Genomic DNA, 14,363 nt, shown 5'->3' on the forward strand with positions numbered 1-14,363 from the left:
TGCAACCGCCACCTCCTGCAAGCAATTCTCCTGCCTCAGCCTCCTGAGTAGCTGGGATTACAGGTATGCACAACCACGTCCGGCTAATTTTTGTATTTTTAATACAGATAAGGTTTCTACATGTTGGTCAGGCTGGTCCCGAACTCCTGACCTCAGGTGAGCCGCCTGCCTTGGCCTCCCAAAGTGCTGGGGTTATAGGTGTGAGCCACCACACCTGGCCTATTATTTAATTTTTATAGCCAGCCCTTATATCAGATTTAGGGGTGACAATGTGCAGGTCTGTTACGTGGGTATATTGTGTGATGCTACGGTTTGGGGTACAATTGATCCTATCACCCAAGTACTAAGCATAGTGCTCAATAGTTAGTTATCCAACCCTTGCCCTCCCTCCCCTCCAGTAGTTCCCAGTGTCTAGTGTTGCCATCTTTACATCCATGAGTACCCACTATTTAGTTCCCACTTACAAGTGAGAGCATGTGGTATTGGGTTTTCTGTTCCTGTGTTAATTGGCTTAGGATAAGGGCCTCTAGCTGCATCCATGTTGCTGCAGTGGACAAAATTTCAGTCTTTTTTATGGCTGCATAATATTCCATGGGATATATGTACCAGGATAAAATCATTTTGAAAGAATAAACTGATACAAACACAAACTGGCATTATAACCAATAGCAACATGCACAATAATATGGACATCTTAGAATTTTTGGCAAACAATTAAAATATTTCTCAGAGCAAATACCCGTATGTGTATATAACTAGATTTCAAGAAACTATGCTGAAACAAGTACAAAGCAGACAAAGGTTTTGAAAGAAAAGCTTTTTTTTTTTTTTTGATTAAACAAGTATTTACAGATTCCCTTAGAAAAAGAGAATTTTTATAACAGCAAGAGGAAAAAGCATGAGTAGATAAAGAGACTCAGTTCTGACTTCTCCCTAGGAATTTGATGCTAGACTATCCAGTTGTCCTCTATGAAGTTCAGTGTCTTCTTTAAGTTTAAGGAATTATAATCAATGTTCTTCAGTTGGTCAGTGAAATTGATCATTTACTCATAGCAGAAATCTCCCGCCTCAGGCCCCTGCACTTGTTCTTCCTTCTGCCTGGAATGCTCTTCCTTTAGCTGTCCATGTGGTTTGACCTCCCACCCTTTCAAGTCTCTCCTAAAATGTAATTTTATCAGAGTTCTTCCCCAAACACCTTACATGACATAGCAAACCCTGCCTGCCACTTCCACCCTGCCTAGTCCCCACATCCTGCTTGCTTCACCACCACAGCACTTACCTTCTCCAGGGACAGAAGAATCAAATGCTTATTATAGAATCTTATGCTTATTATATAGAATCATCTGCTTATTGTCTGTCTCCTCCCACCCCCTCCTAGAATATTAAACACCACAAGATCAGTGATTTTTGTCTATTTTATCCAATGCTTTTTTAGTGTTTAAAAGTAGTGTCTGATGGATACAGTGCTAGCTCTGGAGATACAAAGGCTAGAACATATTATCTGCCCTCTGAGCAGCCCAACATACTGGAGAGTCTCTCACACACACACACACACACACACACACACACACACACACACACACGCTTCGTACCATAAATGCCTGTGTCCAATCGTGGAGGCTGTGGACACCTAAATAACACAAGTCATATCCATGAGGATGTCAATGGCACACTCTAGGCAGTACAATCTGTATAACCATACCCAGTTTCCTTGACACAGAGTTGATCATGCCATTTCCACTTAAAACCCACCAGTGGGCCGGGTTCGTATCGTCTACAGAATAAACTCATCCTTCCTGGTCCCATCCTGACCTAGCTCTCCAAACAGCTGTATCTCCTGCCTTACCTCCTCACTACTGTGCACCAGTCATTTATGACCTGATACACTCTTCCACATGCCAACGCTCCTCCTGTTCCAATCAGAGTTACACGTTACCACCTCTGTTCTCATGGTGGCACTTAATATTTTTAACCCGTGAGACTTTAGTCCATCCCACAAAGCTTGACTCTGAGCTCCTCACAGTCAGAACCCTGAGTCATTTCATTCTCTATCTCCAGCATGTAACCAAGAGTTGAATAAATGAATTAATGACTCTTTGAAAGAATATATGACTTAATGTTGACAATTCATGAAACAATTCATGTATTAAGTGATTAGCCAAATTCCACTATACTTTTTTTTTTTTTAATTGAAGAGGGATCAACGCTGTCCCACTGCAGCAGATAAAAAGGACTATGTATGGCCGTATGGTCTCTTACTAAGTGATCACTATTTTTAATTTTTTAAAGCTTAGAAGACTGGTGGGGTGATAATGGCAAAGCATATACTTTAGGTTTTATCTACAGTCATTCACAGTCAATCAAAGCTTTTTCTGACTTCCTTCGATAAAGAGCAATCTAACAGCATTTATCTCCCCTGGCAAGAATGAATGCCTCCCTGATTTGCCCATCAACAGCATCACAACAGGCCTGACATTTAGTCACTAACAGACAGCTGACTTCCACCTAAATATCTGAGTCAAAGAGTATTTCTTTGGAATTCTCTGAAGTGAGGATGTAAAGGTGTCCCAAAGCTACTGGGCTTGCTAAATAAAAATGTAGCATCCTTTAATGTGCCAGGATTATCGGAGGCATCTAAGAGCAAAATTGAAATAATTTAACACTAAAATTCGAGACCAAATACATGAGCTTTCTTAGGCTTTTTCTCAGAACACAATCAATGCAGCTGACTTAATTCTTGTCAACAGAGAAGAGACGTGGCCCAAACATTCTCAAATCTTTCCATCAAGAGGTGCAAAGTAAGTTGACTCAGTGCCCTTTTAACTCTCAGACAACTTTTTCTTTTATAGATTAGCAGAAAGCAATTCTAAAGGGATGTTCATTTGGGGGGCTTGGGAATGTCGGCATATACGCTGATACTAAAACCTGAAACCACAATTTTCCCCAAGATTTTCTTTGAATAATAGTAACAGTAAAGATTATCTTAAAACATGCTAATATTTTGCATTTTATTTCTTTACCTTTCAATATAATGTTGAGATTGATAGCTGAATTCTTTTTTATATATATCAAAGAATGTATTTGATATAATCATTTCTCCCTAAACCAAATTATATTAAAGTCACAATGGCTTTGAAGATTAGAAGTTTTAAAATTGATGCTGGGCATAGTGGGTCATGCCTACAATCCCAACACTTGGGATTGGGAGGCTGACGCAGGAGGATCACTTGAGCCCAGGAGTTCAAGACCAGCCTGAGCAACATGGCAAAAATTAGCTGTGCGTCATGGCACACACTTGTGGTCTCAGCTGCTAGAAGTCTGAGTTGGGAGAACTGCTTGAGCCCAGGAGGTAGCAGTGATCCGAGACCATGCCACTGCACTCTAACCTGGGCAACATAGGCCCTGTCTGGAAGGAAGGGAGGGAGGGAAGGAGGGTGGAAGGAAACTGCTCTGTTGCCCAGGGTGGAGTGCAGTGGCGTGATCTCGGATTACTGCAACCTCCACCTCCTGGGTTCAAGTGATTCTTGTGCCTTAACCTCCTAGGCAGCTGGGATTACAGGTACCCACCACCACACCAGGCTAATTTTTGTATATTTGTAGACATGGGGTTTCGCCAAGGGAAGGCTGGTCTCCAGCTCCTGATCCCCCCACCTTGGCCTCCCAAAGTGTTGAGATTACAGACGTGAGCCACTGCACCCTGCCAGTTTTTTGTCTTTTTTTTCCTTAGAGATGGAGTCTTGCTCTTGTTGCCCAGGCTGGAGTGCAGTGGTGCGATCTCGGATCACTGAAACTTCTGCCTCCAGGGTCCAGGCAATTTTCCTGTCTCAGTCTCCTGAGTGGCTGGGATTACAGGCACCCACCACCATGCCCAGCTAATTTTTGTATTTTTAGTAGAGATGGAGTTTTACCACGTTGACCAGGCTGGTCTCAAACTCCTCACCTCAGGTGATCCACCCGCCTTGGCCTCCCAAAGTGCTGGGATTACCGGCTAAACCACCGTGCCCGGCCTTTCTTCTTTTTTTGAGGGGGGTCCTACTATGTTGCCTAGGCTGGTCTTAAACTTCTGGGCTCAACTGACACTCCTGCCTCAGCCTCAAGTAGCTGGAAATACAGGTGTGCACCACAGCACCCACCTGCTTTAGAGATTTTAAAGCCACAACATAAAAACAAAGGAAGGAAGCTTCCCCCTCATAAAGAAATGTAGGTTTGCAGTCAGACAACCTTGGGATTGAATATGAACTTGCAAAAAAAAAAAAAAAGAAAACCTATGAGACCTCTGGGGAGGGAATAAACCTCTTCAGCCCTCTGTTTCTTTATCTGTAGGATACAGACAGTATCATGGGGCAAATTAAATGAAAACTAAGTGAGTTTTCATAGAATCTGCCGAAAAGTCACCTCTCAGTAACAATTCTTGTTTTCCCTTTCTTTTTCATCTCTTCTACTCTTCTCTACTGTGATTTAAAAGACATTATCACCATCATACATGAGGAGATTAAGAAAAATAGAAGGGGCGTGAACTAACCGTGCAAGCTTAAAACAAGAAAAATGAAAACAAACAAAAACCAACCCCCACCCTAGATTCTAACTTTCTTTGACTGTTAAATACAATTTTCTACATTGAGAATTATAATGTTCAAACTAACAATAAGAGAAGTCTAAGGAAGCAACAGGATATCTAACTTGCTACATATTTGTTCTTTCAAAGAGCGCTTATGTGAAAAGTTACCAAAGGTATGATTACACATTTCCAGAAATTCACTAGCTGTTTTTCTTTAAGATGATGGGAGCTTCATATAAGTCATATAATAATAAAAACAGGGAGAGAATGACAGTGGAGTGTTTTAATTAGCTTAAATATAATTGACAATGAACCATTTTAAAAGAATATCATTTTCACAGGGGCAGATATCAGGGATGCTAACATCCCTGAGTACTAACACTATCAACTGAGCATTATAATCAAAACCAGAGACAGTAGACTACTACTCAGATATGGAGTAAGTTAAACAGTAACACGTAATTCATCAATTCTGCAAGCACTAATTCTGGGAAATTGGCATAACTCCTTAGCATCTTATGTCTTTTCCTCCACCTTTCACCCTACCCTTCCCCTCTTCAGTCTTACTGAAATTATATCCATGTCCTTAGTAAAACAGAAACTCCTCCAGGGAATGCTCTCTTTCAGATGTTACTAGCTTGAGTTTGGTGGAACTTGATTCTTTTACTTGCATTAATAAATGAGCATTATGAATGTTTGGAATTAGAAAGAGGAAAAAGGGGTACAAAAATTAGAGGCTCTGGTAAACTTTACCCATTTAAAAGACATCATTATTTTGCCTAGGATTAAAATTAATTATAATAATTTGCTCTTGTCATGTGCCTTAACCTTTCTTTCTCCAAACACTTAGTTCACAGTTATGTTTGTCAAGTTGTTAAGGGTAATGATCCTATTTTGTCATCAAGGAGGCGGGAAAAAAGAACCATGTCCGAAATGAAACAGACGTTCTAAAAACTGCGGGAAGTTGGCTTTGTCAGATCACTGAATACATGATTTTTGACTTAGTATCCATACGACTGAAATAGAAAAAAGGCAGAGACTCCCGACTGTGGGTCTCTTTGTGGCTGCTTCTTCCAGTATATCTAAAGTCACTGATGCTGAGCGGATAAATGAGAGTCAAGTTAATTAATGAAAATGGTTGAAGTGATCAGTTCAAGCACATAGTTTGGTAGATTCACTACATAAATCTATGTAAACAGAGGCTGACGCAGGTTGCTGCTGTAGCCACTAAGCACTGGTCTTTTTAATCTGAATACAGGCATATCTGAATATTTGTGGTGGTGGGTGGGGTGGGTAGATGCATCTTGGTTAACAATTTCTGCATATCAAACCAAATGGAACATTTTTAAAAGTTCATTTTAAAAAACAGTAAAATGCGTAGCACTAAACATTTAGGAAAAATAATTTACTAGCTCAGAAATGTTCATGCTATATAAATACAGTAATGTTGACAAAGTAAGGTACCAAATTAAAAACCCAAACTTGAACAGTTATTGCATGAGGCAAGACTGTGAGCAAGAACAGGCAGGAGCCAAGAGCTTCCGTTAGAGGTATTTACCTGTGCTTTAGCATCTTGTCAGAGGCCTCCCACAGAAAGACTGGCCCAGGGCAAGGCAATTTCAGCCTCTCTGCTGTCAATCTTCCTTCATATCCCTTTCCTTTCTCATGTTCCTCTTCCCTTCCCTGATACTCTACTGGTGGCCAAGGAAATAAGAGGCAAACCTTAGAATCCTTCTTAGACCATGGCTCCTTTGGTCTTTAATTGTAAAGACAAATGTGAATTAGTTGCCCAGTGTTTCTAAAGTGTGCTGCCTGTACTATACAGAAAACTTAATTTTACCACCTTCCTACCTGGAGTCATCCTTCTCAACCCAACTCTCTTAGAAAAGTTATTTGAGTACAGGAAATAGAGAGATCCACAGATGTCCTCTGAAATGTTTTCATTTTTTTACATGCTAATCTGATATTTTATCTTTTTGTTATTTAAAACATTATGTTTAATGATCATATTATAATGAAATGTTTGGGACTTTTTTGTTGTTGACAGCCTTTGAGTTTACAGAAGTCATCAAGATATGAAAGACAATGAGAAAAAGAGAAAAGAGAGATTAATAGTGAAATAGTCATATGCGTGAATGAATGAGGGTAAACTAACAGAAAAGCAGAAAGACAAGTTCATAATTGTACACACTGAAAGTTAACTTTAAGTAAACCTATGTACAGAATTTAAAAAATTTTTACATTTAACTTAATAAAATTTTATATATTTATTGACTTCCCTCACCACTTCTGTCACTTGACCTATGTATAGAATTTTTTAAAATTCTATAACAATTATATATTTCAGAATACAATTTTAATGTATTACTATTAATTTTCAAAGATCTGTATATCTACATTTAAGAGGTCTCTGTAGAACATTCTTTTTGCTTCATTGCACACCTCCCAGTGTTTACACATGCACATTGAGTCTTGAATGATGTCTCATTAACTATTGATGGGTCCTGGTATTCTAGGGCTCCCCATTTTTAGCTCTGTGTATTCTTTACTAAATCAATGCAACTTTTGTAATAATAACAAAGACAAGCATTTGCACTCTTATTTAAAACACTGTGACTTGAAAATGTGTAGGCTGGGCATGGAGGCTCATGCCTGTAATTCCAGCTGTTTGGGAGGCCGAGGCGGGTGGATCACTTAAGGTGAGGAGTTCAAGACCAGTCTGGCCAACATGGTGAAACTATGTCTGTACAAAATAATACAAAAATTAGCTGGGCATGGTGGCAGGTGCCTGTAATCCTAGTACCAGGGAGGCTGAGGCAGGAGAATCACTAGAACCTGGGAAGCGGAGGGTGCAGTGACCCTAGATGGCGCCAGTGCACTCCAGCCTGGGTGACAGGGCGAGACTCAATCAAAAAAAAAAAAAAAAAAAAAAGAAAAAGAAAAAAAAAAAAAAAAAAACAAATCAGAAGGGTTATGTTGAAAATTAAGCTTCAGTTCCTAAGTTTCTATTAAATAGTTACACATTAAAATATACTAATACATAATAAGCACGTAATATTAAAAGCACAAAAATAGTTATATTTAAGAAGTCAATGTAACTATTGGCTATATAAGCCCCAAATGGAGTAAGCATACTTTAGATTTTAGTCACCACAGTTCCAAACTTTAAAGTTTAATTTAAAAAAATGCATACATCTATAAACACACACACACTCACACAAATTAAATATACATTAGAATGATGCAGAAAAACAATGTGATTGAAATGTCTATGAAATTTATTCATCTCAGAATTGAAACTTATCATCATTTAGTCTAAATAAACAGATGGGAACACAGACTCCTCAATTTTAGGATTTAGTTCACACAAAATCAGAATCATTGTGTTGACTGTGGTGAGTCAGGGATGAGGAAGATCTCAGCAACCTCTTGGATTCAGTGTCTATACTGGATCAAGTCAACATTTGCTTTGGAGAAATGAAGTTATTTGAACAAAACAAGTAAGAGATAAACGTTTTTTTCTCTTTGTCTCTCTCTCTCTCTCTCTTCTTTTTTGAGAAGGAGTCTCATTCTGTTGTCCAGGCTGGAGTGCAGTGGTGTTATCTCAGCTCACTGCAACCTTCACAAGAAATTCTCCTGCCTCAGCTTCCCCAGTAGCTGGGATAACAGGGGTCCGCCACCAGGCCCAGCTAATTTTTGTATTTTTAGTAGAGATAGGGTTTCACTATGTGGGCCAGGCTGGTCTTGAACTCCTGACTTAATGATCTATGATCTGCCCGCGTTGGCCTCCCAAAGTGCTACAATTACAGGTGTGCAAACAATGTTTTTATAAGTGCTCAAGTAGAATCATAGTACTGGTAATAGATTTACAGGCACTCTAGGAAAGGATGTTTTTGGAGCTGAAAGTTCTAAACTTTGCCTTGTTACCATTTATCATATAACTAAAAAAGTCATTAACCTCTGATCCTTAATATCTTCATTTGTACAATCAGAAAAATGACACTTGCTGTATTTATATTTCCTCATGCTTATAAACTTAAAATTACTACACTAGTACTATTACTATTAGCACTCTAATTACTAATTCCTTCTGTTATTATCATTAATAATACCAATGCTACCAGTAATTGAAGCTTTCTATGTGCCAAAGCTTTGTGAAGTACTTTTCATACCTTGTATCTATATCAAAACCTTCTCAATAGTCCTGTCAGGTAACTATGCTGATTTTCTTCTTACAGACATCTCAGAGTGATTAAATAACTTGCTAGACATCACACAGCTATTAAGAGCTTGCATGGAAATTTGTTCATTTTAGATCCATTTTATCTTGTTTTCTCTGATATATGTATATTCATACACAATGTCAACACATAATACATATTATCTCTATAACATAGATATATTATTCATTTTATATACACAGAAACATATACTTATGCTGTGAATTCTGAAATGCCATACCAAGGCTCTTGTTTTTTATTTTTACTTTATTTTATTTTTTTTTAATTTCAAAGCCTAATGCATAAAACAAAGTAGGTATTTAGTCAACATTTAGGAAAAATAATATAAGAGAGGTAACTAAGATAATTTTGATTGAACTGTTCATTAACAAGTGTGTCAGCAGTAACAGTGGCTAAACCCTCCTCATCTTCAAGATTATGTTATTAAAAATTACTCTAGAAGGCACATATTGCATGACACTACTTACATATAGAAGATTTTTTACAAAGTTAAATTCATAGCAACAGAGAGGAATGGTGGTTGCCAGAGGCTGGGGTGTCAGAGAAAAGAGGAGATACTGGTCAAAGGGTACAAACTTGCAGCTGTAAGAATAAATTCTGAGGACTCGTATACAGCATGGTGACTATAGTTAATAATACTGTACTATATACTTGAAATTAGAAATTTGCTAAGAGTTAGAACTTATGCATTCTCACACACACAAAAAAGGTAACTGTGAGATGATAAATCTGTTAATTAACTTAATTGTGCTAAACATTTCACTATGTATATGTATATTAGATCAGCACATATACTTTAAATATATAAAGTTTAATTTGTCAGTTATACCTCAATAAAGCTGGAAAAACTTATTCTATGAAACAAACATACCCGGATTTTTTTTCAATTGTTTGGGTTCAATTCTAGATACAAAGTTGACAATGATAGAGAAGCAGCTATTTTCAATAAACGAGCGCTGACATCTAACCCTATGGCCCAGGTAAAAGGAGGGAGAAAAGATTCATTTAAAAATCACATATGATTCCTACTTTTCAAAGGATGAACACATTATCTTTCAAATTTAAATCTAAAAAGCTATTCTATAATTTCCTGTCAAAACAAGATAACAATACTTGCCATATTTCCCTTGACTATATAATAATAATGATGATGATAATCAAATAGTGACATTCAAAAAGAATAAATTTTTTTTTTTGCAGAGTTAAGGAGAAGGGCAAGGGAGGTATTAGAAAAGATGCATAGAGGTCTTATATCTCATCAAAGCATGAATTTCCAACTCTTGCAAACACTCCATTCTCTGCCCTAATCTCCCAAAGAGCATCCAGCTGAATGAAAAGCTTCTGACATTTGTGCCAGTTCACAGCTAGAATGACATGGCTGGGGGACAGGAGACGCTGCAGTTTCCATTATCCATTGAACACCTTGGCAATTCTTATTTCATCCTGTGAATGTGATACTTACTCTTGTACTGCTCTGGCTATGGAAAGGGCCGTAGATCCAGTTTCATTAACGCTATCTAAGGTCACATTTGGCAGGTCATCATCATCACTGTCACTTTTACTTTGTCTGGGAGATAGGCCTCGGGGGTCCATTTGTGCTGGGGAAAAAAGGCATATATAATGAATTAAAATCAGTGCGCAGAAAGTTAACCTTGTCCTGGACCAACATCAAGCATGGAACTTCTCTTCTGTGCGTATCACGCAAATGGAATTCTCTAGACATCACAGGAATTAGTGACAGCTCCACGTTTTATGTTCTGAGTACTTAGTGATTCTTTTCACCTTCAATGGATTTATAATACCTACACCAGCTCTCAAGAGTTTCAGGGTATGACTATAGAGTAGAAACTATAAAATTCATAATATTACCAACTCCTGAGTGGTCAAAAGCTGGTTACATAGCTCCTGAGCTACCGTTCAACCCTCTGGTTTCTCCTCCTCCTTGCTTCTGCTGCCAGAGTTCTGGCCATTTCACTGACCATTAGCACTCTTCCTGGAAGGTAGAGAGCATGCGGTAAGGAGATATTAGTTGCTTACAGCTCTCCTAATAAGTTAAAAGAAGAACAGGGTTTGCATGACTAAAAGAAAGGATAGGTATTTTTCTTACTTCAGTGAATCACTGTCTCCAAGTTCTTTACTACTATAAGGTGGGATTTGAAGGCGTAAAAATGACAGAAGTGGTAGCATTTTAGATATCATGTTTCTCAGTGCTAGATAGTGCTCTTCAACTCCATCCTGATTTTATTTTTCAAAAAGGCATGTCCAGATATGATTCTCCTCCCACCGTGAATCTGCCAAAGCAAGAAACGGCACAATCTTCTGACCTCTGTTGACCAAGGCTATCAGATCCTTTCAAATGAGAGGATTACTGTTAACATACGTTAACACATATTTTTAAAAATTAGATTTCATTTCCATCTCCTTTTCCCTATGAACAGACTGAGCAACCGCTGCCCAGAATTTCTATCAGCCTTCACCTCAAGCACAAACTATACATACCTTTTCAATTAAAAGAAACGCATGAGCTACATATACAACCACACTGTTAAATCGTATGGCTGCCTAAGATTTCTAAAACCAGCACTGCTTGCCAGGGAAAGCAAAATGCAGGTGAAATCATGGTCACATTTGGGTACATTTTATAATTTCATTTTTTTTGTCTTAAATCACTCTTTTTGGCTACTGTGTATCATACATTATACAGAACCACATGGAATTGCTGAGAATGCACCATTTTTACCCATGAAATGGCAACTTCTGATGATTGTATTTGATATTTACAATCTGGCTAGAAAAACTATACCTATACAGTTTCAACATATTTCAACATATTGCTAACTACACGTGGTTAGGAAAGAACTTATATCTAGCGAACCTAGTGTGCACCAGTGTATTTGACATACATCCTGCCTATAAATATAAATATATCGAAGTGTGCTTCGCACAATGGAAGTGTTTGGTAAATATTAAATTTAAAAGAAAATAATTCAAATAATCTAAAGCAGTTGTCCTCAACCAAAAGCAAATTTGCCTCCCAAGAGACACCTGCCAATATCCAGAGACATTACTGTTTGTCACAACTGGGGGGGGGGGGTAGGGAGGGTGCCCCTGGCATCTAGTGGGCAGAGGCTAAGAATGTTGCTAGCCATTCCACCATGCACAGGACAGTCAGCCCCTCACAGCAAAGAGTGAACCAGTCCAAAATGGCAGCAGTACCCAGGCTGAGGAACTCATCTAGGGATTTAAGTATTTGGACATATAAAAGGTGTCACACTTTATGACTTTCAACTCCTACGTAACTATGCTCTCACTTCAACACTGCTAACAAGGAAATTGTCACACATCAGATTACCCATATTTTCGGGCCTTGCCTTAAAAATAAGTTCACTGTCACGTGACCCTGTACCTCTTCCAATGTCAGGAATTAGGCAGTAATATTTATTAAGAGATTTTGAATATTTTCTTTGAACCACGAGCTATGGGACAAAAAGATTATTTTCCATCTGCTCTCTGGAGGAGATCCACTAGAAGAGGGATATTAGAGAAACTGTGGGGCAAAGCAGCCAGTTCCATCACCATCTGATAACAGAGAGCTTGACTACTCAGTCACTCGAAGGGCACTTGAAGGAACCATATCAATTAAGATTAATTTTGGCTGTAGGCAACAGAAATTGGCACAGGCTAACATATAAAGGAATGTACTGGAAAGATAATGAGCAGCGCACAGAATGGAAGGTCAAAATGAACAACCAACGCTAAAGGAATGTAGGATCCAGGAATGACACAGTCATTTCAGCTAGGAATTCACAGATAGTTTCTTTTTGGGCAATCTTGTTGTAGAATAATTCATTTAACAGCCTTTTGCAACTATTCAAAGCCAGCCAAAAAAAAAAAATGAATATCAGATCTATCTAAGCTTCCAAATCACATATTGTGTGGTGTTTCATACACCTGTAAATGTCAACAATTTAACATTTTAAGTTGTTGAAACATCATGCGCTATGATGCCTTTGCCAAGATATAAAATTTGCAAATAGCCAAGAAAAAAGAAAATATTCTGATAGTCCCATTTTGTCCAAGACAACTAGAGCTCTTATTGTAAGTAACACAACTCAAGGAAGATAGAGGCAGTTAACCATGAGCAATCTGGCTCTGAAAGTTAAAGTCTGATTGTATGAAAGATTCCAAAACCTTGTGTGAGAGTTGTTACATGATCATCTAATTATGTTATGTTTATATCTTAATGAAAGTTTAAAATATGTTAAATATGATATCTTTTTGATGTACTTTTCAGGAGTATAATTGAGGATTTCTTTGCAATATTTTCAATAAATATTATGAAATACATCTGCTACCATCATGCTGCAAAACTCTTTTTACCCATACCTTCAGCCAAGCTGAGGAAGTAATTAGAAAGGCTTTTCAAAATCTGCATTGCTGATTAGGTCAGATGATTAGCTTATCTACATACTTGCATAATTCCACTCTATTTTTATTAAATGTAGAATAGGGACATCAACCCTAGTTAACCTCCATTAGTCTTTGAGCATCTCAGCCCATTTAGGAAGGACTGATTCTCTGTGGTGCCCATTTAGAGACAAAAGGAAGTTACCTGGACACCAGAAACAAAAAAATATCAACTTCTGTAAGTAGGAAAACAGGAGATGATCTATAAACACCTCAAAAGAATTTACACTTTAGATTTTACTGCTTTCTAATGAAAAAGGATCAGACAGTTTTGGTTATCCCAGCTCACTGCTGGTAGAGGTGTCATTCCTTGGAGCTGGAGGTGTTCTGGAATCCTATGTGAGTTTCATTCCATGTGTCAAAATCCTGGGGAGAAAATATCAGAATCCCAACACCTGAAGTTGAACTGATTTACTTTGATTCAAATATTCACCTACGGTAGATTGTTACTATAAAGATCCCTCCAGGAAACCATGTCTGCCTGTATCCACGCTCTTATGTGGCCACATCTCAACAATGACTCTGGGCTTGGCTTTAAGACTTGATGTGACCAATGGGACATTAGCAAATGTGACACAAGCAGAGGCTTGAAAAGTACTTGCACCTTGGGTTTCCCCATTCCTCTTGCTATTTTTAGAACCCAGTCACCCTGTGAAGAAGCCCAGGTGAGCCTGTAAGAGGCACGCTGCTCACTGGCAGCCAATCCCACTGCAAGCCATGTTAAGTGAGCCATTTTAGACTCACCAGCTACATTACAGCCGCCAGATAACTGCAGGCCTGAGTGACCCCAGGTGAGACCTGCTTGAAAACCTCTTGGCTAAACCCATGCCACAATTCTGACTCACAGAATTTTGAGCAAATAAAACATCTGCTATTTTAGGCTGGGTGCAGTGGCTTACACCACTGTGATCCCAGCACCTTAGGAGGCTGAGGCAGGAGGACTGCTTGAGCCCAGGAGTTTGAGACCAGCCCAGACAACATAGTGAGACACTGTCTCTACAAGAAATTTTAAAAAATTGCAAAATGTGGTGATGCACACCTGTACTCCCAGCTGCTTGGGAGGCTGAGGTGGGAGGATCACTTGAGCCCAGGAAGTT

At 38.5% G+C, this 14,363-nt stretch overlaps 1 protein-coding gene across 13 annotated transcripts in view; it reads right to left on the reverse strand.

Moving 5' to 3' along the window:
* Nucleotides 1-14,363, reverse strand: part of KLF12 (Kruppel like factor 12) — a 647,154-nt gene that overhangs the window by 124,555 nt on the left and 508,236 nt on the right. For all 13 annotated transcript variants that reach the window (XM_037736798.1, XM_037736799.1, XM_037736796.1 and 10 more), the window contains one exon: nucleotides 10,262-10,397. In XM_037736798.1, the coding sequence (XP_037592726.1) occupies nucleotides 10,262-10,397 (136 nt within the window). The remainder of the gene's footprint in view (nucleotides 1-10,261; nucleotides 10,398-14,363) is intronic.

Source organism: Cebus imitator, unplaced genomic scaffold (assembly GCF_001604975.1).
Source record: "Cebus imitator isolate Cc_AM_T3 unplaced genomic scaffold, Cebus_imitator-1.0 Scaffold29, whole genome shotgun sequence".
NCBI classification, from domain to species: Eukaryota; Metazoa; Chordata; class Mammalia; order Primates; family Cebidae; genus Cebus; species Cebus imitator.